Genomic DNA, 25174 nt, shown 5'->3' on the forward strand with positions numbered 1-25174 from the left:
ATTAACATGCGCAATGCAAGCCGTTGCTAGCAGTTTGCCTTTAATTCATTAAACAAGTTAATTTTCTTTTATAGAGTATTTTAATGTTGCTTCTCATACAATAATACAATACAATAAATTTATTTATTTATTTTTAATTTTTAATTTTGTATTTTTTATTATAATATGGCAATTAAAGTTATTTATAAGTATTTTTATTATATTATTATTGTATAAAGCATTTCAAAAACAACTTGTATATTAAACTGAGGTTTTTTATACTGTTTATTTACAGTTTTCTATATATTAATATATATATATATATATATATATATATATATATAAGGGTGTGTATGTACAAAAACTAAGTACCTATGTATATGTTATATCCAAATGGAGATTTATAGAACAACACATGTAATCCCCCCCAGCCCATTGGATGGCGCAGCAGGGGTCAGGGGGCGTGGGCGAGCAAACGTGCTCGAGTTACGTTTACGTGTATTACTTGCTGGGTGGATAGACTAGCTGCCAACCAATCGACATGCCCCGGCAGCTCCCGCGATAGCCAGTGTGTCGGATGCCAGTAAGCGTGGATACGGGTGAGACAAGCCACCAATGCAATTCTCCATGGGCGCTTCTCGGCACCCTAATGCCATAAAGGCTGCCACACCTACGCCTCGGAGACAGAGGGAGCCATCAGTGGAGAGTTCTGGAGTTGCACGGCAGTTGCTCATGGGGCTTAGCTTGACGGTGCTCCGAATTGCAGGTTGCTTGCTAGCCCCTGCTAGTCTTGATGCTGGTGTTTATTTAGCAACCAGGGGTTCGGTATCCCCAGGCCTGCGTAGGATCCATCCAGTCGATATGCCCTCTAGTGCACCTGTGTCATGGGCTGAAAATCCTCCCAGAGCTCAAAAGGGATAGCACCGCAGTAGCGGCATGTCGAAGACCCCTTCGTCTGTTAGTGTTGCCATTGCAACGAGTACCTACATGTGCTGCTGATACGTTGACGTCCGTGCTTGCACAGGCGACCGCCACAAAGCCCTACCGTGGAGTTCCTGGCTGAGGCCGCAGGATTTAGGGCATGGACATTAGCTACATGTACTTTTGCATCTGGATGCTTTGGGTTTACTGCGAAAGCGCAAAGACCAGGGCCAGGCCCATCCGTTCATCAGGGAGCCCCCCATGAGCAATCGAAGCCTCCCCAATCTCAGCGCTAAAACTCGTCGTATTTGAAGCATTGGGCTGGTGGAGTGATGCAAAGTTTCACACGTGGGATCTGACTGCATAATACGGAGGGCAGTGGCTGCAGGCAGAAGAAGGAGGGGGCAAAGGGAGGGGGGCACAGCCAGCGGAGGGAGGCAGCAAGTGCCTATCTCTGTCTATTGCGCAAGTGAAGCATATTCCCTCGGAACACTGGATTGTGGATTGTGATGGAAGCCCCTCCACTATTTACCATGATCGGTCGAGAGATTGCCCAGGATAGCTAGCGGACCACTTTATAAAGAAAGATTCACAGTTCAACGTCTCGAGTGCCATGCGGTAGCTGAAAACGTGTGAAAGCGGGGGTTGTGGGAAGAGAAAAGAGGAACGTTACGTAGCCAATATCAAGCCGCCGTCTAGCTAGTTGTCTCTTTTGCTCAGCTGAACCGTAAGAGGAAAGCATACAAAATAAACATCTCATTCAATACCTACACCCAGGACAAACGTCGAGATGAGAAAACTAGGCTCAGTATGAGTGTAGCGGGTGGCAAAAGTCTGCAAACACGAGCTGATATCATTACATGCGTGCATTTTATGTTGTTTCTACCAAAAAGTCCCATGACCGGCTGACAAGACTAGATGTATGTAGTATTAAAGGCAGAACTTAGTAAGGCCTAAGCCTTAAAGAAATTACTAGGCTTCTTTTGATTCGAGTGAAAATGAATGGCCAATTCTATCTATTTCCTAAAACGTCTATCTCTTAGTAATAAAACATATAATCGTATGTTTTTCTCCCTCTCTTCATTTGAGAAACGAAAATTTCCTATTGTAGTAAGAGGATTTTGTGTTATTAAGTAAATGAAGAATAGTAAAAGAGATGGTATTCTCTGTATAAAATAGTAAGAAAGTAACTGGGGTCCCTGGTTGCTGAATTGTTAAATTATGGTTATTACAACTTCGGAAAAATCGAATAGGAACGACTTGACTGCCACATAGCCCCATAAAATATTTATTTGTAACGTCAGTAACCAAGCATACCATGCCATGCCAAATCCAATAGTAGTTCGTTTCCCCTTTCTCCCTCCCAACCCTGTCTCTCAATAAGTAGTAACGGCTTCTCGAGGATCCTGCTCCTTCCGCCTTGCTGTTTCAAGAATTGCTCGATACTTAATTCACACCGGTTTACGTCTCGCCAGTGCCGTCTATTATAGCACTAACTAAAATTGAAGAAAGCAAGCGAATATAAACTGCCGATTCCACATCTCTCTCTAACCCTCCGGTCTTACTAACAATCCCTGACAACGCCCGCTCGGTAGACGGTAGCCTTTGTACCATGCAGCCCTCCGTTCCTCGACCGCTTCTTTGGCGACGTTGTATAATAGTGAGTCCGGGGCAGCGAGATGCGAGGAACAGCCGCTGAAACTGAACTGAGGCAGGCTCACTCCGAGGTTGACGCCAACGAGAGCTCGCTCAAGTCGTGGCATTGAGTTCAGGATTGCGCCGGCGGCGTGATCGGCACCGTAGTTGCCCCGATCTGCCTTACGGAACCCCTCATGCCTCTCTGTCTATATAAAGACGGACAATCCGCTTACAGCATCGTATCTTGCTGCTGGACGCCTGGCCAGCCGCACATGGATGTTATAGTAGCGGCTACACTAAGGTACCGAGTGGGGTGCGTTCGATTCTGTCTCTCTCTCTTACTGCGCTGTAGGTAGTACACTACTGTCCCAAACCGGCTCCTTCAACGGGTATGCGGCTTTGCTGCCGCCTCGTCAATCCTCTCTTTTTAATTTTCTGCTTTTTCTTTTCTTTTTTTTTTTTTTTTCTTTTTTTTTTTTTTGTTGCGGACCGGAGCTAAGCAAAGGAGCCGCCGCATTGGGTAATATCGATGCTGGAATCGAAAAGCAGTTTTGCGGCTGGACGACAAGGGCAAAAGACATGTTCAAGTGAACGCAGGGATCCCCACACTGGAGGGAGCCGGATTGCGGGACAAGAAGTCGATGGCGACTGGGGGACACGCTCCTTATGCGAAGAATACTGCGACGCTACCTTTTGTTGTTTTGTGGCACCGCAACGAATCTGCCGTGGCAGTCCAAGTTCCCCATGTGTGTACATCATCAATACGGCACAGGAACAGAACAGAGCTGGATGGGGGCGGTGGTCCCGGCTGCGTTTCATCAATTCCATCGACCCTTTGCCAAGACTAAGCGAAACCGCACCGTAAGCAAACGTTCAAACACAGCACTAGCGGGGCGTGAAGACCACGAAGCGAGACCACGAGGCGAGAACACGTCACGAACGTTATTTGATCCAGGAGGCGAAGCCTTGTTCTTGAAGGATCGCGGTTATCACGAAAGCTAGGGGTCACTATATGAAGAATCAGACGTGTTGTTTCTTTTTCCATCCGTCTAATCGAGCCCATGATTAGTATAGGGAGGCTTGGACACCTAGTTACATGTAGGTCAGCACTTCAACACAGCCATTCGCCTGACTCGTCATAACGGCATTTACAGCGACGATCTCGACGATCCCATTCGAGTTCAACAACGCCCTATCAAGTTGCAACAACGACATCCTGCCATCTACCTGCATTCTCCAGTGGTTGAAATTTACTCGGCAATTTCGGAAAGCAGCTTTCTAGAGTCTGGCACAAGAGTCTCTTCAACCTGCGAGGCTTGCCAGAGGCCTCTGAACAGCCTACTGAAGACTCCAAATTGTCTCTCCAGTGACCCCATATCACCACATTCAGCAGCATTGAGACGGCTGCTGACTCTCAACATATCGACTCACTGGTAACGTTGTCCTATGGAAGCCAAGCTACGCGCCTTGACAGAACGCCGCGCCGCTGAACCGCGCCGAGTTGCACCCAATCACGTCCGTGGCGCCGAATTACGCTGCACCATAGAGGTAGCTGGAAGCCAAGCAGCTTTCCATCCTACGAGTCAGACAGACACCACCCCCTTAACGTCCAACATGGTATTCCTTTGGAGCATCTCATCAATGAGACTAGTTACACCGTCTTATGACGATATGATGACCATCACCAGATCCCTTTCCCAGGCGTAGGCCAGTCTCGAGAGAGCTATGGGCTTCGTCAAGGATATTGACACTTCGAGATTTCACCGCAGAGCCCATGCAGAAGCAGCCATTGCTGTAAACATGACCAGGTATTTTTGTCTCTCCAAAGGATTGATATTCTCGTTGACTACATTCTGTGCTCCGGTCCAAGGGGAGACACGACATGAAGAGTGAGCTATTTTGCTATTTTGCTGTTTTGCGATTCTTGTCAAACGTGCCATCTACCGCCATAGCCACAGACATCTCATCGATCGATACCACATGCACTCATTCCCTCACAGAATCTCAAGAGTCAACACCTGCGACCCCCATCACAGCGCCACATCAGCAAGCCGCAAGATCCACGCCCGGCCGCTTCCCTAATTTTCCTTTAGCGATAAAAATATACGCCCCAGCGCTCCAAGCCAGATCTCAAGATCCTCCAATGATGATGCTATAAATAAAGTGGCGGCTTCTCTATACACACGACGAAACTTGCTAAAGTGGAGGAGATTCGACATTTGCCTGCCTCTATGCAACTTCTCATGATTGGTTTCCTTTGTCGACCATACTTTCATCTAATTGGAACTACACGGTCATCATATGAGCATTGCCCCTTGGATTTCACATTTCCTATTCAAAATGCCGTCTGCTGTCATACCTGTGAATGTCCTGTCTGCGATCTCATCCCATATAGAGCAACTCGTTTGTATGGAGCTGGCAGCTGCCATTTTAATCACATCGCCACAATACCTAATAATACTGTACGCACAAGAAAGAAGCGAGTTTCACAGGAAAGAAAGAAAGCTTTATAGGAAAAAGAAAGTTTCTCGAAAACAATAGATCCAGCAATTTCAAGATTTTTTTTTTAAAGTAAAAATTATATTGTAAATTATATATCTCATCAATCCGTTAAGAAATAACAAAAAGTCAAATATCATAACCGAGTGCCTGTGAAGGCCTCATTTTTGCTTCCCTCGTCATGCATCATGAATAAAAAAAATACACACATGTACACGCTTCCGACTCCTCGTGCGATGCTTGCTATGTGGCTAAATGAAGAATAAAAAGGACGTAAAGTCAAAGGACAAAAGAGAATACAGGAAAATGAAGAGAATGTGTTCGTGGGCTGAGTCTCTCACGCTCTATGGTTGTTTCTCACAACATAGGAGATGAGAGGCAAAGCAGAAAAAAGGTAAAAGAAAAAATGCCTGTCGAGGCGCATGGATAGGGAGAGTCACAATATAATGCATGCCCTGATCCATTATAATGCTTGACATATCCGTTAATACACTGACAAAGGAAAAGAATCTTTGGTGATAGTGAGTGTAATGTCTGGTGTCTGCTTGCTGCCCTTGCTTTCTTTCATGATGCAGAGCGCAGCTTCTAAGTGGCCCTGTTCCTCAAGCTGCTGCTACCCCTTGAAAATCCAGGTAGCCACTTCCTCCGAGTTCCAATGACTGACGCCGCCGGCGTAGCTGGCTCAGCCGGTAGCTTCCTCGCAGCTGGTGAATTTCGCCCGTTAACAGCCGTCTCGGAGAGTCGTACGGGAGCACTGGTCGATGAGGGTATAAAGGAGGGTGCTGCTTCGGTTCCCACCGTATTCCTTCTCCTCTGTCGAAGCGTAAGCGTGATGGGCGGTGGCGTAGAGCCAGCACGAGGATCGAGCTCGCTGCCAATGTTTCTGTTCATCCAAGGTTGAAGACTAACGCCCTGGGTGCTCTTGAACGATTCGGAAAAGGTAGTCTCCGTGGCGCTCGCAGGCATGCTGGATGGAGAAGTGGGAGCTACTGAGCGACGGAACAGTCTATTCAATGCAGTCCGTGGTCCGCTGACCGGAGGGTAGTGGTTTCTCTTCTCGCTATTCGGGAGCTGAGGAATAGACGGAGACTGGATAGGCGTGTGGTAATCGTGTTTCACCTGGACGCTATTACTTCGTTGCCTAGAGCGATTGACATATTCCAGCTCCTCTGGGTGCTCTGGCTGTTCTGGAGTGCTGGTAAGGGTGAGTGTTCTGGGTGAGTTCCGGGCAGATGAGGTAGTCGATGACGTCCGAGCATGGAGGCTCGACCGCCTACCGGGTGGAGGCGGAGCCGTATTCGTAACGAGAGACTGGCGTAGTGAGAAGAGGTCGTTGATATAGTCGGCATCGTTGCCAATGCCTTGCGATTGAGTCTTCTGATGCCCAAAGCCAGGTGGAAAGTTGAACATATCGGAAGAGACATTATCGTCTCGTGTTGGCTTGTTGCTCTCTCGCATCCAAATGTCAAGACTAGATCGCGGTGAGTGAGAATCGGATTGCTCATCAGAGTCGGTGCTGTCCCATTGGTTGTCCTTCTTACGAGACGTCGTAGACTCGCTAGCGGCTCTTTGGTGATGATGATGATGCTGCTGTGGCATGGGAACAGCAATACCGTAAGAGTGTCCGTTTTCATCGCCAGCACCCTTGTCTACGCCCCGCAATTGACTTTGCTTTCCTCGGAATGAAACTCGCAGCGACTGATTGTCCTGATCGCTATATACGACTGATGCCCTGTCATTTCGGCTGTCTTGTCTTGTAAGTGAATCGTTGGAACTTCGCATTCGATGCAGTGTCGATGTCGAGATCGTGTCTGGGGTGGGAGGGAAATTTGGATCATGAAGTCGAAAAGTACCAGGGCCGTCCGTCATGACCTTTCTCAATGTAGGGGGAGGCTGTGAGCGTCGTCGATCTCTGCTCGAGTTGGCCACAGGGTGGAAGCCCTCCTGGAGCACGCTCTGAGACCGGGCTAGCTGTTCGATCTGCTGTAGCGGGGAGGCGTGACCCACGGAACCCGAGATGCTAGGATGGCGGGGAGCGGCTGAACGGCTTCCGCCGTTGAAATGATTGGCAGAAGCGGCCCGGGGCGGGAATCCAGTTATCCTCTTGGAGACGTCCCGGCCCTCAGCCGTGTATATCTGCGAGTCGGCATCAAGGCCATCCAGGCTAAGGGGTTGATCGACGGGTGGGGGGAAAATGCTTTCTTGGCCCTTTTTACCATAAACACTGGCAAAGGAGCTTTCGCTGAGGACGCTCAAGGTTGGACTACCCGGAGCCGGCCCATTAGTTGCGCCGTTGTCCACCTCGAGGTTCCCCTCAGTGACCCGCGCCAGGCTGAGCGCGCTACCCCGGACTCCGAGATAAACGTTGCGCAGGTTCTCGGTGTTTTCGCTCTTTTCTGAAAGGAAGCTTGGCACGCGGTTGATGGCCCTGTTTCCATCTACTTGCTTGCCGGCCTCGTCAGCTGGAAGGTCGAGAGATGGCCTGAGATACTTTTGCTCCATATCTTGACGGCAAAAGAATCTTTCCTGCTCGACTTGCAGAACCATGTTTCTCTCTTGAAGTAACTGGTCTACCTTGGCCTCCAACATGACGATCATGGCGACGGCCTCCTCAACAGCCTTGTCGCGTTTTTCGAGCTCGTCGAGTAAGGTTTCGTTCATCTCTTCGGTTTGGCGCTTCTCCTTTTCTAGGCTCTCGATGCTTGATTCCAGTGTTGACTGCTTTTCGCGACGGTGATATAATTCCAGCTTCAAATCGAAATTTTCCTTGTGGAGTCTTGAGATGACCTGTCAATCGGTTAGCTTGAGAAATAAGAACGGGGGAGAGAAAATTGGCGAGCGAGAGTGCCTCCTCATCTCATCGGTAACATACATTGTCCATGTCTTTAACGCCCAACCCAGGCTTCTTGGCAGGATCATTGCCGCTGCTCGATTTGGGGCGTGATCCATCTGATGACGCTGCAATCGATCTCCTCCTTGGAGAGTTAATGCGGCTAATACTGAGTGGTACGCCAAAGTCTTCGTTGACTCGTGATAGGGAGCTTTGGCTGAGCTTGTCGACTTCAGCTCTTCGTTCTCGCTGTAGCTTCTCCTGTAGGAACGACGAAACTGCCTGGGTACGAGGGGACTCGACGCTGCCCTCTCTCGAGGCTTGGGGCGTAGGTTTGGGAGTAGATCGAGGCGACAGCACAGGCTCCTTGTAAGGGCTGTGGTGGTATCGATGGCTCGGGTGGTCGATGGAAAGTTGAGGTGAAGGCGCAAGGCGAGGGCCTGGGACCGGACTTCTTACGCCTTGGGCCGTCATACGTGTCGACGCGGATCTGTTGGACGCCCGCGAAGAGGCGCGAGGATACTGAGCCGGAGCCTTTTGAAAGGCTCTTGACGACATGCTTGACGAATCCATGGCGCAACTATGTGTTGAATGATGGTTGCGGAGCAGCGTAAAGCTGCAAAATCAAAAATAAAGGAATGACGACGAGTAGGAGCAAACACGATGGCTGATATATATATATATATATATATATATATATATATATATATATATATGCCTATGTGGGTATATATATCAGGTGCAGCGGCTGTTCAAGGTTTGCGCTGAAGGCCGCATCGAAAGTCAAAGTTACTAGGCCTGAGAGTTTAGCGCTTAGTCGGTGCCGGGACTACGAAGTGAATGTATGCCAGGTAGGAATAAGAATATGTCGAGACGAGGTCAGACGCGATCGCGTGAGAGACTTTGGCGCGCGAGAGAGCGTGGTGCAGGCACAGTCCAAGGGGGTCGATCTCGCGATTCCGCAAGGTCTGGAGCATGTACGCGGTAGGGGTATGTATCGCAATCCAGATTCCGGCCGCCAGCCTCGGCTCCAGGCGTTGGCAAGGTCTGGCCTGGTGAATGTGGATAAGGAGAGAGAGCAGGCACTTTGCGCCAGAGAGGAGGCGAAGGTGAATAGGATGCGCAGCGGGCAGTGACGGGCTTGAAAAAGCAGAGCAGAGCAAGGCGGTGGATATGGATGTGGGAATATGCCGTCGTCGTGGAAACTCGCTTAAGGCAAGGGTTCGTATTATGTTCCAGCAGCAGCAGAAAAAAAGAGACAAGTTGGCGATCAGCAAGACCGCAATAGCGGCGGCAACAACAACAATCAAATATGCGTCTTGCAGTGCGAGTTGGGGACTCTAGGAATGCAGTCGGGAATGAGAACGGGGGTGGAGAGGCGATATGAAGCTCTGGCGGAGGAATGGCGAGGAAAGACGAGGGCAGATGCGATCCGGTCCTTTTTCTTGTGCGCGATGCAGGCGAGGCAGACTAGAGGGAGCAGGCAGAGTCAAGCAGAAAGAACATACTGTACGGGCCGGCGCCATCCATGCGAAAATCGAATTCAAGTGCGAACAATGCAGCGTCAGTCGTAAAATCAGGGACAGAGAGATGCGATGCGATGCGATGCGGGAAATGGAGATGGAGACAGATGATGGAGAATGAACGTCGAGGGAGGAGCTGCTGGGCGAGTGAAGCGTAGTGCGGCTACTCCGTAATTGCTGTAGCACTTGGTGCTTCAGTGGGTGGCTTGCAGCGAGCCAGGGGTCGGCGCTAGTGCCTGTGCCTGAAGCCAGGCCTGAGAGTTAGCGCAAAGGGGCGGCGGTCCGGCCTTTGCAGAGGGATGGATGGAGCAGATCAGTTGAATTGAAGGTCGCTGCGGGATAGAAGCGGCCGGCTGTGATTGGCGGCAAAGCGCAAATGGGTGGCTGCTGTCTGCGACGCCCGACCTATAAGAGAGCGCTGAACGGCTCAAACGCGCAATCAATCAATTGAGCGCACAGGTAGCCACGAAGAGTCCAATCTCTCTGTCTTTCTGTTTCCTCTCTCTCGCTCTCTCTCCTATGCTGACCCAGTCAATGCAATGCCCGGCGTGTGTCCGCATTGCCGCATAAACCACGTCTCCATCCGCATATCCACCCTTTTGTGGTCTCCCGCCCTGCCCGCCGCCTCTCTCTTTTCCTGGTACGCGCAAAGCCACGATGACACTCTTTTCAGCCCAGACCTCGACCCCAGCCCCCTTTTACCGCCATCTCATTTTTTTTTTCTTGTCTCGCTCTTTGTCCCGCCAGTTTGCGGCGGAGCGCACAGCAAGACAAAGAGGCTGCAGCAGCCCAACGACGCAGCTCATCTTTCAGCCCAACACAATTTTTTTTGTCCCTCTTTGTCTTTGACGTCCAGCCAGTCCATTGATGCTCTACTTGGAATCAAGGACTAGCGGTCAATGAATGTCACCCGTTCTGATGGTAGCGCTGCCCACTCCGGCCTAGCTGCATGGGGTTGTTCTGTATAGACTTCGAGAATGAGTGACACCCGACCACACCAAACGGCCTCTTGGATGGCACAGTTTCCTCTTCCATTTCTTCTAGCGCACCGCACTCTTCGCGCCTCTCCCAAACGCCGCCCGTCAGAAAAGCGGTGGAGAAGCCGGGCTGCTGCCGCATCCAGGTTCCAGCAGGTGGCGCCGCCTGCATGTCCCCTCCTGCAGCCACCCCTTTTGAGGCTAATCGCGATTCTCGTCTCTGCCATCCTGTCTCTTTGGCACTGCTGCTCGTCGAAGCGAACAAAAACAACGAATCGACGGCCTGGACAGCGGTTCATCGCTAACAGACTCCCCTATCATATAAACTCGCTGCTACGATTTCCGGGGCTGCCCATCACTGGATCTCCCGCAGCCGCGGGGCTTGTTTCGTCTCCAGCTGGGGCCGGGGCCGTGGTTCCGCCTTTCAGGGCTCCATTTTATCTTCATCTCTCGCCAGCGCCACACGACCACAGCGCCGGCCAACGTTCGTTTTCTCGTGGCGCGCGACAAACGTGGCAGCCACAGTTGATTCGTTCGCTCGCTACCCAGGCCGGGCAGGGTGTATTTTGCATTTACGGAGTATTTCCGTTCGTTGAGCATCTCTCGTTCGTTTCTTCCTCGCCTATGCTGCAATGATGTGATGTCGCTTGACTTGCCAATGCCACCTTCCATCACGCATACTGAATCCGTCGGTGCCGGCACTGAACAAACGACCAATTGCTTTATACGGTGAAGCATCACTAAGACGCCCAACATCTCTCACTCCGCTGTTATCGATTAACTTTGCGAGACATTGAATGACGATACACTTGTAACAACCGCCCTATTGGAAACATGGACTCTGGCGGTATCATTACGTGATCATTCTGCTTGTATGAGACAAGGCCAGCTCGCCAGATACCCACGAACCGTAAGCAAGCAATCACGCAAGTCACACCGATCATCCTCAATACCCATGTTCCTGTATCCTCTCTCAACAAGCGGGGGTGCTCACCAAAAAAAACCCGATGTACGGAGTAGTCAGCAAAAGACAAAAGCAATAGGTAAAACAAACCGCAGCTTCAAGTCCTAGAGCAAACATCCCACCGCTGCCAACTCCTATCCAGCACGCATATCAGACCGCTCGATCATGATTCGCTCACTACATCACCACCATGAACTAAAAAAGAAAAATCCCATCCTCATCATCAACGCCGTACGAACCACCACTGCATAAACCCCTCTCTCTCTCATCCTCGCCCCCATCGACACCGCCTCACAGAACCAATGGGCATAAGGTATGGTATCCCTGTCGCTAAGAGCGGTAAAGAATGAACAACGCAGACATAAATATAGCACAACCGATATGCGAAGAAATGAAGAAAATGTATACCCGGTTGGGCTCGGTAGTTGATGCTCCGCACTCAATGCTATTTCGTATCCGCATCTGCTCCGTAACAACGCATAAAGCGTTCCACGTCTGCGCTCTCCACCAGACAGCGAACGCACTGACGATGTCGTGGCGCCCCGTAATTACTGTAAGTTGTATGTACGTAAAAATCCAAGTACCTACATGTGCATTCAAAATGCATTGGAAGCGCGGGTGTATCACTTAAGCTCAGCCCGACCGCATATCCGGATCTTTTCTTTGCTCGCCTCGACACAGGCACGACTGCCATACTGGAACACACGCACAACACGTGGCAGACGCTCCATCAAAGAAACGGTGTCTTGGATATCCCAGTAGCTCTCTGTCTTTGTGTGATCCTGATCCCATCTTATCTGCTTCATCTCCCTTGCATACAGACAGACAGACATGCATACAAACAAGCAGATTGCAACCTAGAGTGAGAGATGGTTGCTATAGATACATGTATGTATACATCTACTCATAACATCTCTAGATCATTGGAATACTTATCGTGTAATGCAAATCTACTATACTTATAACATCACTAGGTAGACAATTGAAATACTTTCAGTGTAATGCAATGCAGACATGGTTCAACCATGCTTGCAACGTTAATAACGGCTATATACTATATACCTATTTCGTAGTTCACAATACACTGCTGCGCCAAGTAACGAAACCAGCAGCAGCATAAACGAATGATGATGATGACGATGCTAAGATATGAATATGATATGATGCCAATAAAAGACAATTTCCTCAACGCCAAAAAGAAAAAAGACGAGCTTCATTCATACATTTTCCCCTCACTCACAGTTCCTCCTTGAAAAACCGCTCCTCACTCCCTTCTTCATCCGGCCCCTTCTTCCGCTTCCCATTGCCACCATTGTCTTTACTCTTCTCCTTTTTGCCCGAACCCTTCTTCCCCGAACCCTTATCACTCTTCTTCCCCTTCCCTCCTTTCGCCTTCTCATCCGCGCCGTCACCATCACCATCACCATCACCCTCCTCATGCAACCACCCACGAAGCTGCCTCTCCTCATCGTCAACACCACCCACAATCTCCAGCTGCCAGCCAGCATCGCCCGCGAGCCGCTTCATCTCCTCCTCCATCTCCTCCACCATGTCGGGCTTAATGTTCAGCTTCTCGAGCTCCTCCTTGCTAAGGCGGTCGACCTTACCGCCGTCTTCTTTGCTGGCTGCCTGGACGAGCACCTTGATGAGCTGCTCCGTAGCCTGCTGAGTGTTCATGTAGTTTCGGGGCGGTGCCAGTATGATTGGCGGCTGGCCATCCTTGTCACCGGCAGAAAGTGATTTCCGTCCGCCGACAAGCACGCCGCCAACCGTAACCGGAGTCTCATCCACCGTATTATGCAGCTCGCCCGACTCCTCTTCCTGCTCAATCGGCTCATCCACTTTGGGAAATTTAGTTGGGTGCTGATCAATAAGCGGAGGCGTCTGCCTTTCATCATCGGTAATGAGCTGGCAAGTAATTGGATTTGCCTTATTCTCCTCCGGCGGCAAAAAGGCAACATCGTCACACAGTCTTGGCGTGTTGACCACCATGACATATGCGCAAATCGTAACCTCCTTGATCCATCCGATGCGGTCGTTTTTCATTCCCGGAACGCAGTGGTACTGCACCTCAATGGTTCGCTCCCTCATCGTCAAATCGCATATAGTCCCCCCTCCGAGCCTCTGCACGAGGTATCGCTGATCGCCCTTGACTTGTAACTCAGCCGGTGGCTTCTCATCATCGCTAGAGCTAGAGCTCGACGTCGAGTGTGTTTCAGATGTTTCGGGGAGAGACGCCTGGCCCAGGATGTATTCGGCGGCATGGGGATCGCGCTGGGGCGGCTTTCCCATGGGCGTCGAGGGAAGGGCATGGAACTGCACAATCTCGCGATTGTTGCAGAACCTGTAGCTCCACCAGCCCGACATGAAATAGAGGCATGTGTCGTCGAGCTGGCTGAGCAGGTTCCAGCCGCTAGCAGCAGCTCGGTCAAGCTCGCGTGCCTCTTCTGCCTTGGCCAGTTCGGTTGCCGTCTGGTTCTCCGGAGACGGAGGCTCGATGACGGGTATGGCGCAGAGGTATCGATGCGGCGGCATGTTCATCACTTCGTACGTGAGAGGCGACTCGTTCTTGGTGGCAGTATAGCGTCCATCGTGACCATCTTGGGCTGTGCCGCTGCCGCCGGTATCGCTGATTGTAGGCTGCGACGAATCGGCCGAAAACGTGGGGTGTTCGATGTTGTATTCCAGCAGCGACTGCGCATCCTTCTCCGAGATGTAGTGGTTGGAGAAGATGACCTCAAACTGCGATATCGTCAGCTGTGGTTTGTCATGCGCATGAGCTCAAGAGCCGTACCTGCGGAAAGGCCTGCAAGTCCTCATGGATGCTAAAGGCGGGCGACTTGGCCCTGCACAGCGGCAAGGCCGCCAGAAGCGATAGCTGTAGACGGCGCATCATGCCATAGTATGCCAGCGAGTTTGGCAAAGCATGCGGCTGGCTTCTTGGACTGGGTTTGGACCCCCAAGCAATCGGATCAACACCGCCCGATATGCGATGCAGTTGAGGTCACTGTGTCATCGCCGCAGGGTTCAGCCGAGCTTTTGCCGATCACTAATACTCAAGCAAAGCAAAGCATAGCACAGCAAACGGAAGCCATCATACAGCAAGCTCACGATAAGCACCCAGCCTCCAAATCCTTTTACAACTATCGCCTTGTCATGCCTGATAAAGAGTTTCTGTGATTTAGTCAAATCAATTCATCATGCATAACCGTCTGCCTCGTCCTATTGCCTGTGTCCCAGCGCCCTTCTTGGTCATGTGCTTCCCTATGCGTTAGCCTCTGCTTCAGCCGCGAACATCCGCTCATCTGCCATCAGTTCCGCACCGTTAGACCAAAGGCATATCAGTCGAGCCTCTAAGCCGAGAGATAAGAGATGTTCCAAATCAACCAATCCTTCACCGAATTGGAGTTCCCTCCGGCACCGCAGCTAGGATATCGGCGAGATGCGCCCTCAGTAGCGAACAGCCCAACACCCTTAGATGTCCACATCCACAGGCTATGCCATCCGAAGCTTTCCCCGGATTTGCGTGTTTTGCCTCCCACCCCAGAAAGCCCCCGGTGGACTCTCTCTTCCCCCAGAAGTGGCTGTATGTACATGTACGAGTACCTACGTCCAGCCGGCTCTAAATGGACTAAGCCCTTCCAGACAGCCAATAGGTCATTTGACACGCCAACTTGCCATCTCAGTTGAGCATTAAAGGTTGCACCCCTGCATCAGCGGGCGGGATTGGACTTCCAGTGTATCCGTCGATGACGGAAGGGGTCCAGAATCAGGAAAGGCCACACAGCATGAGAGAAAAGGCAACACTTGGCATTCGATCAAACGCTGGGAAAGGAGGGGGGGCAGGCTTGGAGAGCGGGTACAAAGCCAGCGTATGGCACAATGAGCCTTTTCGCTTGTACTGCTCTTCCACAAGACCAAGTACACGTGGTGGCTTTGCTGCAGAATCAATTGTTTTGGCCAAATGCAGGTTACCGTTTACGATCGCGACCAGCGGTTGACGTACATGCAGACGGCAAATCTGAGTCACGGCCTGTCTCAATCGCAACTCAATCGCAGCGGCGCAATTGACCACTAGGAGAGAGCAGCGCGCCAGGGTCCTCGGAGAAAGCACAAGTGGTCACACACCAGGCTGGAAGGCTGTGTGAGCTTTCACATGACAAAAGAGCTGATCGTTCTGACGCTCGAGCCAAAAGGCCTAGGCTCTCCGGCCTTGGTCTTCCAAACTCCGTCTCGCCTCTTCCTTGCGAGCTCGGAGACGCGGCCATGTACTAGAGCTGAAGAAACTTTTGAGGGGAGGTCAGCGAGACGCTCGCGAGGGCCACCGCAGCTGCTCTTAGCACCCCATTGCATTGAGCGATTAAAGCCACTTGCCAACGCATATTACGACGTCGATGGCACGAAAATGCCTTGCGACCTGGTCACCTTTGAGCACTAGAGGGCATCACAGACCACCTCCCGACGCTCGGGCCAAGGGCTTCGAAGCCGTCGAAGCCTTCTAGACGTGTTCCATGGCATTCATCTACTACTACTTGTAGCACGGTGGCACCGGCGGCAGCATCCATCGAGAATCCAAAGCGCCATCAGCCCCGCGATCGCCTAGCCTAAAGCCCCCTGGTCATACTCTGCAATTTAGCTGTCCATGGCTGATGTCAAGCCCCATCAATTAGCCTGCGACGATGGGATTTGGGTGGCCGGTCTGTGCTGGGACGACGGTATGAGGAAGGATTCGATTCCATTCGCTGCGTGGGGTTTGAAATCTCCTACCGCGCTGCCGCCTGGAGAGATGGCTTGTATGCAATGCGGCCAGTGTCGCGTGCATGTAATTCGTACTTTGTTGCGCTTCTCGTATTCCTCGCAGTAAGAGAATGAATCGCGGGATCGGCGGGTAGAACAAGCGCCATGATCCTGACAAGGCTGAATTGGCGAGCTAATGAGCTAGCACTATGGGCACTTCAAGTGCTCACCTTGCAGCGAGACGAGAGGCATTAACTTGTGGCCAGCAATTACAGTTGGAGCTATCCGGCTGACGATTCCGGTTCTTTTTCTTTTGCTAAGAGAACTTGTTAAGCGAATTCCCATAGTAGGCAGTTGGAAAGGGAATTAATGAGATATGACATTGCACAACCGCCAAAATGCTCCGTACACGTACCCGGTTGACTGCGTCCTTTACTTGCCCGGGTCCGGCATTTGGCTCAATCCCAGAGATGCTTGGCATAGCTGCGCTGTGCTATATCCGCAAATAGAAGCGATTTGAGCGCTTTTTGAGGCGACTATGGCGGCACTAGAACAGGAAACACAAATCACTGCTGCCAAAAACGAATGCGCGGTTTTTGTCGATTGAATTACAGGGCTGCCTGGGGAAACATGCCATAGAGAAAGCCATCTCTGTGCATGCTCGTCCAAGCCTGAAACTTTGGCGCGTTCCAGCCATCAAGCAGGTATATGTATGTACGCGATATGATATAGAATGCAGCACGACAATGCCTCTATTTGGAGTAGTGCCGCCAGGCTGCTTTTCTTGCGACCGATTATACTAATACAGCCAAGCATGGGTTTCGTAATCTGGCTGTATATATCGCCGTGCCAGCAAGGAGAGACGAACAAGATACGCTTCGTGGCTAGCCCTGCGAGTGACATGCTGCTGTAGGAGCACGATGATTGTTGGGTTAGCGCCTGCTCTGTGAATGGCTGCATGGCCAGCTGAATCCCAGGGGCTGGGCTCTCCTTGCTTGCCTAGATGCGCCTCCAGAATAAGGCCGTGGGCTTGGAATCGGCACTTTCACCACCGGGTCGAATGGACGCACTAGCACCGGCTCGATCCTATCTGAGACTGCAGCAGGGAGCAGCGAAAAGAAAAAAACGACAGCCAGGAACGGTTCCGCAGCGTCCCACCAAGCCCAGAGCCGGGGGGAAACCACTTGGACCTTGCATTCGATGCGAATGCCAGCAGCCAGCGCTATCCCATCCCCACCATCCTCTGGCCATCGTCATCGGCGAATAAGACCGTCCCAGGCGCGATTCGCGGCAGTGGTCTTGATTTGATGCGGGCACCAGGCCACGGCCACCGTTTCCTTTCCTCTGCTGGCCTTTTGGCCTCTGGCCGATCCTCTCACGTCGCGCCAGCAAACCAGCCCAAACCGATTCAAACCAGCCCGAATCAGGCATGGCAGCTCTCATCCACGACAACGAGACTCGACGCCGCAACTGCTTGCGCATGCATACTGTACTTGTAGTACAGGAAATCTGTAGATACTCTATACACCAGGGTACACAGGCATGTACAAATAATGCAGATAGGTGTGCAAACAGGCTGCCTTAGTGGACTGCAGATCCAGGAACAGCAGCAACGACAGCCGTTCCCCGGTTTCACTCGACACCAACCACTGCAGCCGCTGCAACTCCATGGCCAGTCAGGGTTCGATACAGGCACCATGTACGAAGTACAGAGCAATGGTATCTGTACGAGCATGCCGGATGCTGGCCCTCACCGCCAGATGGCTGGCCCGTAGCAGATACAGTGGAAAAGCCATGTGGCAACGTAAGGTACCCAGTGATGATAGGTACCCAAGGCAGGTTCCTGTATGAGCTGGTGTGAGGTAAGCCTGTGAGTGAGCAGCAGCATGTGTGTCTGCCGCGACGTGCATGCGCATGCTCTCGACACCGCTCGCATCGCATTGAGCATACAGTACACACGCACTTGCAGAGATATCGCACAGGTATGTATGTACGTATCGTATATCAAGGTGCCCAGTACTCCGTATACCACACACATACGCCAGGAAACAAGAAATAGACTTGCTTTGTGGCGCACCAGGGATCTCGGGCATCCTGGCCTAGCCTCCGTTTCTGCCAGAGCAGAGCCCACCCCATGCCAGAGACCGCTGGGAACTTGACTTGCTTGGGCTTGGCTGGGGGCAGAGTGAGCGAGCTGTTGTGCGCTAATCGTGCGCGCTCTCGCCTTACTTTTTCCAATGGAGCCAATTGGCGGGCTGCGCGAGAGGTGTGGGAGGCATGGATGCTGTTGCTGTTGCTGCCTTGCGTCCTGGATGAATTCAAGCCGCAACCCTTGTGTCCGGCCACCAAGACACACATCGGGCAGTGCTTTAGTTTTGGCTGGCTACAGCACCAGCCCCTCCTCTTCGGTAAACACTTGGGACTGACCGAACGAGGACTTGGGGAGATGATTTTGGCAAAAGTCTTGACGCCGGCGACAATGGACAGCGGCATCGCCCCCCTTTTGGAGCTACTTGCCTCCCACAGCAAGGTAAGGTGCGAAATACTAGCTGCCACGCTGCCACGGGAACAGCACGATGAGTCAATGCGCCCCCAACGAGACACCGAAGGTCCTTTGCCTTCTTTTGATGCGCCGCTGGGCATCCGGATGGCTGACGTCTTGAATCTGGGCACCAAAGGATGGGGACACGGTCCCAGAGCGTGCCACCGTTACGGGTGCTGCTGAGCATCGCCCACAACATGCACGTTCACATACACAGACACATACACATACGAACGCACGCCTACAGAGCGGCGACGTGTCTGGCAGGCTTTCCGTAGTCTTTTCCCTCGTCGACATCACCTGCTCGGCAGCAAGGTACGGGTACGAGGTACTCGTCCTGGTCGCAGTTTCAACAACATCTTGATGCCGATCCCCTGGGGGTTGTGGCACAAAGCAGCTCCATCGACGCCAAGGCCTTTCCTGGCGTTTTGGTGTGGGATGTAATAAATCGCCAGCCACAAATATGCTGCTAGCGCGGGTGCTCCTTTGGCTTGCGCATATGTGTTCATCTTTTTTTTTTTCCTCTCCTTTTTCTCCTTTTTCTTCATGTTCCGCTGCAGTCGCAGCCATTGGTGGTGGTGGTGGCCCAGTCATGGCGCGAACCCGGAGAGAGCCAGAGAGAGCTGGCGGCCATTGTGTCATTGGCTTCGGTTCCCATGGACCATGGAGCAGCGATAAGGATGGCACACTAGCGGTCACTAAATCAGATTTCAAATGCTGCTAGCAGCAATAACGGTGCAACGCTGCTGATTTGGCCTGGCATGTTTCGGGTGCAAGCCGCATAGCCGCATCCCGATCATTGGGTTTGGCTGCCGCGGATGACTGGCAGGTTCATCGACGGCGGACAGGGTTGAGCATCCAATCGCGCCATCCTGGCAGCCTCCAGTTGGCAGCTAGTGCTAGCGGCCATGTACGTATGCACAGTACACTGCTAGCAGAATGGTGATGGCATTGAGCCTTTGTTTCCTGTCAGCGGGTGATCTTGTCGGACAGAGACATCCATTACCAGGCATGTCCAATACCATACCCACTTGCGGTGGCGACGGAGAGCGATTTCCATATCGCTCGTCTCGCTCGCAGCATCCTTGCTAGCACCGATCCAAGAGCTGGAGCGACCAGGCAGTGGACGACGCATGGCAGCGTCGCCAAGCGAACGACAGACAGGGCATGGGCAGGCCTTAGCATCTCTCGAATCGGCAGATTGGCGCCTGGGGGATGAGGCGGGGGATGAGAACACGAGCTGCAGGTCTTCAAAACGCTCAGCTGCAGTCGAGAGAGAGCGCGAGAGAGCAGGCAATCCTGATGGAGCCGACCGCCGTCTAGCTCTCGTCCTCGTCGTCAAGCGCCAAGTGCGCTGCGATCGAGCGTGTACGGGTACAAGGCCGTCCCGGTAGGGGCTTACAGCGGATCAGCGCCCAGAGAGCGCCTTGGGCAAGCAGCGAGACGTCACCCCCCCCCCCCCCCCCTCTGAAGCTCCAGCGTCTCCTCTGGCGGGCTGCATGCGCTGGCTGGTAGCGGCGACCCGGTGAGCGCGGACGCAGCTCGCAGCGCAGATACAGCGCGCGCAGGTACCAGCACGGTAGAGGAACCTGGGCTCCGTGCAGCGACGGCAGCGACCGTCTTTAGCCTAAGGGCCTAGTTGAGCCTCTTCCGGCTCCCAAATCAAGTCACCCGCACCCGCAGTAGTCCCAGCCAGCACAGGGCACAGGCGCTCTGCCCGGCGCTCTCTCTGCGCGAGTCCGTGTATCGCTGCTGCGTCTGATGCCACCCAATGCAGCCCGCCTGCTTCTCTCCGCTACCTGCGCTGTACCTCGTGCTCGACGCACCCAAGGCACACCCGCTGCTGGTATCGAGTACCTGCAGCGCCCAAAATGTCTCGACCGCCTGGCGCTCTCCTGCTGCTTCCCAGCAAGGCGGTCGGTCATCTGCAGCGCCAACTGGCTGGGCTTATACACCAACAATGTATGTACGTTGCGCGTTGGCGGACTGCCGCGGCACCATATAACTGGCCGCCCGCCGTCGTTTGCTTCTATTTCCCCCTTCTATCCTACTCGCATTTACATACATACTGTCCATCTTGCCCAGCAACACTTCATCGCTCGTCTTTCTGACCGACTCTCCTTATCGTTGTCGTCTTCCTCTTCATACTTTTCTCTCTCTTATTTCTTCTTCTTCTTCTTCATCTTCTTCTTCATCTTCTTACTTCTCATTCTATACCTTGCTTACATACCATTTATTATAATTCTCTACTTGAGCACCGTCCTACGACCTTCTTTCCCTCCTTTTCTCTTCTTCTACATTCGACTTGCGCCGATATTGATAGCCCTACAGCTGCTGCTACCACCATCATAAGTGGCTGCACAAACATACTGCTGCCTATCTGTCCTGCTATATATACCCTGACACGGAGCTCTCAATCTCTGCCCTAATCACTTACACGCTCTCATACTGTCGACTTCAGCCATTCACTACGTGCTTGGCCTACTATTGCTGCCACTCTGCTGCTGCTCCTGCTGCCGCTACATATCTACGCGGCTACTGATATCGTACTGCGAACTGCACATATTTAATACTCGTCGCGCCCCCTTCTCCTCTCCTCTATTCCTCTCTCTACCTATCCATCAATATCTGTCAACATCCAACATCCCGCCTGTCTTGTCTGGTCCATATTAAGCCAGACAGACCTTATAATTTACCTAATTCCAGCGGATGCCAGACCAGACTTTCAACTGGCAACGCATGGAGTTTCCCATGGAGTCGTCTCCCCGTAGCGCAGGCCCGCGGCTGCAGCCAGCCCATCATGTGCAGATGCGGCCTGTGGCTCCGAGACTGCAGGTCTCCAACTTTCAGTTTACAGAGGGCAACGCCGCCTCTACATACGGCGCGCCGGCCCTGAACAGAGGCTTCAGCGCCAATCCTGCCTTTGTGCCTTTCGAGGCCAATGTGAGTGCCCTGCCTCTGCTCAATATACACGTGCCTACCTCTCTGCACACACTGCTCAATGTCTACACCGATATCCCCTTCTTCCATGTTCTTTCATCGCCTTCCCGTACTGCACGCATCCTTGGCCAAAGCAGAGTATATGCTAACACGTTCCTTTCTGATTAGAACCGCAACAGCTATCCTCTCCACCAGCCGACAACGCTGGCGTTTCCAATGCAACGCAACGCATCCATCCATTCGGAACCCGGCATGCCCTTACAAGGCCCCCATGGCCATGGCCAAGGGGCAATGGCGCTGGCATCAACCTACCACCCTCAAAGCATTGAGGGGCTTTCTGTTGCACCGTTTGATGGGGTCAACGAGAACTCTCTTTCTCTCATCTCCCCCAACATTGGTTTAAACCCAGGGACATACCTATCTACCACGGGAACAAACCTGTCTCCCGATGACATGCCCTTGAGCGATATGCCTTCAGCTCCTCCCTCAATGGTCTCAGCATCCTCAGTTGGTGATCTACCGTATCCCATGACCCGCGAAGGCAGTCATGTTCAAGCCAGCCCTAGCTTCATGCACAGAATGCCCTCGTTCTCGTCCTTCAAAGAAGAACCACACTTTGGCCAAGGGGCATCCGATTATTCTCAGCCAAACAGCCCATGGAAGCCATCAAACCTAGATACTGATCTCTTTGCCATCGGCAATGGCATTACTTCTTCTCTTTTTAAACAATACGATGCTTTAGAAAATCAATCACCACCATTCCCTTCCTCTGCTTCGATGGAAAGAGAAACCTCGAATATCAGCATCAAGAGCACAAAGTCGACGGCCTCTAATTTGGAGCGTCGTTTCAAAGCGGCTACGGAGCGCGTCATCCAAACTAGCAAAGATACTGTTATTGCCCCTATGCCTCAGCCCCTGCCCCCAAACACGGCCACCTCTTTTATCCTTGGGGAAGGGCGCACCCTCCAAGAAGACAATAAAAACAAGCCAAAGTCGAAGCCTCCCAAGCTGTGCCCACACTGCAATGAATATCCTAATGGTTTTCGGGGCGATCATGAGCTTCGACGCCATACTAAAGCCAAACATAGGAGTATCGTCAAGAAGTGGAGATGCCGAGATCCTACCAAGTTTGGTATTTTTACTGAACTCAGGACCCTTTATTCACTTTCCAAGTGCAAGGCCTGCGCATCGGGGAAGCTGTACGGCGCATACTATAATGCGGCTGCCCATCTTCGACGCACACATTTCACAGTCAAGCCTACCCGAGCAAGGGGTGGTTCGTCTAACAGGAACGGAGGCAGAGGAGGCGGCGATTGGCCCGCCATGAAGCATCTCAAGCTGTGGTTCGAAGAGGTTACTGTCGAAGGTGACGGATCTGATTCACTTGGCACGGCTGCTGAATCCTCAGACAAGTGCTCTCCTTCCCACAGAGTTGGAGAGGCCGAACTTATTCCCGATACACAGATGCCAGATGCTGTTGGCCAGTTGAAAGACACCGATACATACAACGATTTTTTTAGCCCTGACTTGGCTTCTATGGATATCATACCTGCCGGTTACTTGGCTCAATCTAGCCAGGCAGCTTCTGGTCTCAACATGATGGTGTCTGGACTGAACGACAATGACATTGTGATGGACTCTTCGTCGCAAGACTCGATTCTGGCTTCAGATCTCCAAGATATGGACTTTCTTCCCTATGGCCAATGTATAAATCATACGGAGAATGAAGGGAAAATACCTTATGACTTATTCATACCAGACATGTCATACTCTGCTTCATCTCATGAGTAATGCGCTACTTGCTTTTGGATCTGAGAAAATACTTTGGAACGGATTTTTGAAGAAAAAGAAAAGGCATTCAAAAAAAAAAATCAAGAGCTATCATCTTAGCGAAGAAAAACCGACAGCGATGAGCAATTCGGTATTTCGCGCTGTTGAGCTATCTTTACAACACACTTTAAGTACTTGTGCTTCTTCTGTTTTTGCTCTTACTTGTTGTATACTCTTTTTCGATTTGGTTCTAATTTTCTTTCTTTTTTTTTTTTTTTTTTTTTTGCGCCTTTTGCCCTTTTTTATCCTGTGTGTGTGCTTGTTTTTTCCCTTTTACTTGTTGTTTTTGAACCAGGGTTGGATACGTTCTGGGCTGTTCAGCCAATGACACGATTAAACGGCTCCGGCTTCAACAGACCGCCGCAGCACTCACAGCGGCTGCTACCACGTTTTGTCTCTTCTTAAGCAAGAGGCCTTTATACTATTGTTGCTTCTATTGTTGTCACTTTTTTTTTTTTGGCGCCACGCACACGCGTGTGTCGCAGCATTTGTGAAGCGGGCGGCGTTGTGCGACCATTATTGGATAAGGAACGGTAGACTGACGGTGTTTGACGAGCGACGCCTACAGCGGGCTGTTTGGAGTCGGCTCTTTTTTTAATTGTGTATGAGGTATTTTGTATGGATATGGATATGACTACGGAATTATGGAATTGTATGATGCTATGCTGGATGAGACTCTTTTGGTTTTGGATTGCAGGGCTTGTGTTGTTTGAGTTCAAAGTGCACCTAGGATAGACCTAGACTGATATACTGGAGGTGCACTTGTAGCATAACAGGGTACAGGATGATATACTATGCTATGAAGCCACAATTAGGCTTTGTAGTAGTTTTGTTTTGGTTTTTAACTTGTATGCACGTCTTTCTCAATAGGAATGCAAATTTTGTTGCCTCTTAGTTTTCTGCCATGAGCAAGTGTTACTGCATGTGAGAGACATTGTTACAAATTAAATTCAACCTAGGCCATGATCCTGCTGGCTGACTTCTCACCGAAGCTCTTCGAACTGAGAATTCATCGTGCAGAATTCTGTGTAGAGAGGAGTAACAGGGATGGGCCCTGGCATTTGATGGAGTTTTTTTTTTTTTTTTTTTTTTTTTTTTTTTTTTTTTAGGGGAAAAAGTGAGACAGATGCGGACAAGTCTGCGGTGGGAGGAGGGAGGCTGAGGCGGATGATTGGGCGTTTGTTGGGATTTGTATGTGTGTGTGGGAGGCGAGCGTGTGGGAGGGTATGAGCTGGCAGCCTTTTTTTTTCCTCCTTTCCATTTGGATATATTACTAGTCTACCTCATATGGGACGGGAACTGCTCGATGGAGTCATGGTGCATATCTTGGTGTTGTATTGCGTGAGGCTGAGTACATGCGCCATGCGTGCGTGTATCAATACTTTGGATGAGGAGGAAGTGGAGGGTAAGATTCTGGGTATGTGAAGTATTGGTTACAACTTGAGGCTCATGTCTTTTTACCGCCTGTTTGTTTGTTTTTTTATTTACCGCTTGTTTTGGCTTTAGGTGTTTTTATTTTTTCTGTTCTTATGTACTGGTTAATATACCTGGGTGGCGTGTCATTAGATAGATACCCTATACGGGCTTTGTCTTCATATGCGCATACACCGCTAGTTGTCACTGCTGTTGAGGCTGTGAAACGAAATTGGCATGGATGTGTCTCATGATTGATAATTGTCTGGAGTCTGTTTTCCTTTTTTCCTTTGAGGCTGTGGAGAGGTGTTGTTAGGTGACCATCGCCATGTATGGCCGAAATGTGTAGTAGAAAGGCTACTGCAAATAGTATCTGACAAT

At 51.3% G+C, this 25174-nt stretch overlaps 5 protein-coding genes across 5 annotated transcripts; 2 read left to right on the forward strand and 3 right to left on the reverse strand.

Moving 5' to 3' along the window:
- Positions 1–3204: 3204 nt before the first annotated feature.
- Positions 3205–3540, forward strand: TrAFT101_010939 (uncharacterized protein; the record flags this gene model as incomplete). The annotated part of the gene is made up of 1 exon (XM_066129101.1): positions 3205–3540. One exon carries the CDS (start codon positions 3205–3207, stop codon positions 3538–3540), a length of 336 nt encoding a protein of 111 aa, XP_065985231.1.
- A 1595-nt stretch (positions 3541–5135) lies between these two features.
- On the reverse strand, positions 5136–9525 carry TrAFT101_010940 (uncharacterized protein). The gene is made up of 2 exons (XM_024901011.2): positions 7910–9525; positions 5136–7824 (listed from the first exon to the last, which is right to left on the reverse strand). Exons 1-2 carry the CDS (start codon positions 8438–8440, stop codon positions 5623–5625), a joined length of 2733 nt encoding a protein of 910 aa, XP_024756880.2. The 5' UTR covers positions 8441–9525; the 3' UTR covers positions 5136–5622.
- TrAFT101_010941 (uncharacterized protein) lies at positions 8620–10539 on the reverse strand (the record flags this gene model as incomplete). The annotated part of the gene is made up of 2 exons (XM_066129102.1): positions 8620–8665; positions 10301–10539. 2 exons carry the CDS (start codon positions 10537–10539, stop codon positions 8620–8622), a joined length of 285 nt encoding a protein of 94 aa, XP_065985232.1.
- Positions 10540–12322: 1783 nt separating this feature from the next.
- Positions 12323–16615, reverse strand: TrAFT101_010942 (uncharacterized protein). The gene is made up of 3 exons (XM_024906993.2): positions 16484–16615; positions 14126–16378; positions 12323–14073 (listed from the first exon to the last, which is right to left on the reverse strand). The coding sequence occupies exons 2-3, from the start codon at positions 14225–14227 to the stop codon at positions 12568–12570; spliced, it is 1608 nt and encodes a 535-aa protein (XP_024756882.2). The 5' UTR covers positions 14228–16378; positions 16484–16615; the 3' UTR covers positions 12323–12567.
- Positions 16616–20845: 4230 nt separating this feature from the next.
- TrAFT101_010943 (uncharacterized protein) lies at positions 20846–24263 on the forward strand. The gene is made up of 2 exons (XM_024906994.2): positions 20846–21553; positions 21719–24263. The coding sequence occupies exons 1-2, from the start codon at positions 21320–21322 to the stop codon at positions 23339–23341; spliced, it is 1857 nt and encodes a 618-aa protein (XP_024756885.2). The 5' UTR covers positions 20846–21319; the 3' UTR covers positions 23342–24263.
- Positions 24264–25174: the final 911 nt, after the last annotated feature.

The sequence above is a fragment of the Trichoderma asperellum genome, chromosome 7, assembly GCF_020647865.1.
Source record: "Trichoderma asperellum chromosome 7, complete sequence".
NCBI lineage: Eukaryota > Fungi > Ascomycota > Sordariomycetes > Hypocreales > Hypocreaceae > Trichoderma > Trichoderma asperellum.

Coding starts and splice junctions, on each gene's coding strand:
- TrAFT101_010942 (XM_024906993.2), bottom strand. CDS start 14,227: ATGATGCGCCGTCTACAGCTATCGCTTCTGGCGGCCTTGCCGCTGTGC. Junction 14,074..14,125: donor ACTTGCAGGCCTTTCCGCAG/GTACGGCTCTTG, acceptor ACGATATCGCAG/TTTGAGGTCATCTTCTCCAA.
- TrAFT101_010943 (XM_024906994.2), top strand. CDS start 21,320: ATGCCAGACCAGACTTTCAACTGGCAACGCATGGAGTTTCCCATGGAG. Junction 21,554..21,718: donor TTGTGCCTTTCGAGGCCAAT/GTGAGTGCCCTG, acceptor CTTTCTGATTAG/AACCGCAACAGCTATCCTCT.
- TrAFT101_010940 (XM_024901011.2), bottom strand. CDS start 8,440: ATGGATTCGTCAAGCATGTCGTCAAGAGCCTTTCAAAAGGCTCCGGCT. Junction 7,825..7,909: donor GCGTTAAAGACATGGACAAT/GTATGTTACCGA, acceptor ACCGATTGACAG/GTCATCTCAAGACTCCACAA.